We start from the raw sequence: 1,669 nt of genomic DNA, 5'->3' as shown, positions 1-1,669 counted from the left end.
GGGGGGGCGCGCGCGAAGGGCACGGAGGTTGCGGCGCACCGTTGGAAGCACGGCGGAGCATCTTCGACAGGGCGGACTTGGTCATGCCTGGGGCGGCGGGTGGGGGGGTGTCAGTGCGCGGTGTGTGTGTGTGAGAGAGAGAGAGAGAGAGAGAGAGAGAGAGAGGGGGGGGAGGGCAGGGGAGCGGACGCACCGACATCGCGATTGTTGAAGTCATAGATCCGCTCAAGGAGGGAGCGATCCGTGTCGGGGAAGCACTGTGCCAGCTCGAGGACGGCCGAGTCGCCCATGATGCGGGCGGGGTGCTCTGTGCGCGCGTGCGCCGGGGTCCGCGGGGGGCGGGGAGCGAGGAGCCGGGAGCGGGGGGAGGGGGAGGCGGCGGCCGCGAGAGGAGGAAGTAGTGCCGGGGCAGGAGGGCCAGGGAGACGCGCGCGCGTGCGTGTGGGTGCGTGGGTGCGGGAGAGGGGAGCAGGTGGGGGGGGGGGGGGGGGGGGGGGGGGGGGGGGGGGGGGGGGGGGGGGGGGGGGCGATCGCCCCCCCCCGGGGGGGGGGGGGGGGGGGGGGGGGGGGGGGCGCGGGGGGGGGGGGGGGGGGGGGGGGGGGGGGGGGGGGGGGTGGCCGGGGGGGGGGGGGGGGCCCCCGCGGGGGCGGGGGGGGGCGGGCCCCCGGGCCGCCGCGGGGGGGGGGGGGGGGGGGGGGGGGGGGGGGAGATCGGCCGTCGCAGAGGCCCGGCAGGGGCACACGCCAGCCGGCCAGCCAGCAGCCAGCCGGCCAGCGCCTTCGCCGGTTGCTTCTTGGGGCCGAGGGGGACGGCGACAGAAGGGGTGCAATGTGTGGGTGTGGGCGGCGCACGGGCGCGCATACGGTCGGCTTGGGCCTGGGCACGCCGAAAGGGGGCGCGCGCGGCCCCCGGGCACCGCGGTGAGTCAACAACAATGCGCCCGGGGCGCGGCACGGGATGGGCGCAGGGCTTGAAATATTGCCCGGCCAACCAATGGGCGTGCCCGAGGAGCGGGGGCAAGGCGGAAGGGCGGCACCGCACCTCGCCGCGCCGACCGTCACAGATGGGTGTGCAAGCACACGCGCGCGCGCGCGCGCGCGCGCATGTCCGCCGGCGGGCTGGGGCAAGGTGTCGCCGGTGGCCGGCCGGCCGGCCGGCCGCGAGTCTGCGGGGCGTGCTGTGTGCGGGGGGACACATGTGTGCGCAGGAGGCCCCTACGTGCGTGGGTCGCTGGGGGCGCATAATTTTGGGGGCCGCTCTGGAGCGGGGCTGTGCGGTCGGGCACCAGGGCGCGGTGAGGGGACCGGCCCTCGGCGCTCCCCCGCCCGCCCGAGGCTGGGAGGCGTGCTGGGCGTGATCGGCCCCGCCCCAGGGGGGGGGAAAGGCCCCTGTGTGGGGTCCGGCCCGCGCCGGCGATCCCCCGCCCGGTGCGTGTGTCTGCATTTACGAGCACACATGTGGGGGGCGGGCGGGCGGGCGGGCGGAGGCAGGGCGGGAGGAGGCAGGGCGGGCGGAGGCAGGGCGCACGCAGGAAGACAACCGCAACAGCATGCCTCGCCCTCGCCCGCCCCCCGAGGATGATGAAACAACCGCCAGCCGAGGGGGAGCCGGTTCCGGCGGGACCGGAGATCGGAGCCCGGGGGGGGGGGGGGGCGCGGCCGGCGAAGA

General features: G+C 78.1%; 1 protein-coding gene across 1 annotated transcript in view; it reads right to left on the bottom strand.

Annotated features, from left to right (window-relative positions):
* Positions 1–469, bottom strand: part of H696_05590 (hypothetical protein) — a 5,508-nt gene extending 5,039 nt beyond the window's left edge. The window contains exons 1-2 of the mRNA XM_009499405.1: positions 194–469; positions 40–87 (exon numbers count right to left, since the gene is read on the bottom strand). Of these exons, the coding sequence (XP_009497680.1) occupies positions 40–87; positions 194–290 (145 nt within the window). The 5' untranslated portion in view covers positions 291–469. The remainder of the gene's footprint in view (positions 1–39; positions 88–193) is intronic.
* Between the last annotated feature and the right edge of the window lie 1,200 nt (positions 470–1,669).

Source organism: Fonticula alba (genome assembly GCF_000388065.1).
Source record: "Fonticula alba strain ATCC 38817 unplaced genomic scaffold supercont2.12, whole genome shotgun sequence".
NCBI lineage: Eukaryota > Rotosphaerida > Fonticulaceae > Fonticula > Fonticula alba.
This window is presented reverse-complemented; position numbering and strand designations above follow the sequence as displayed.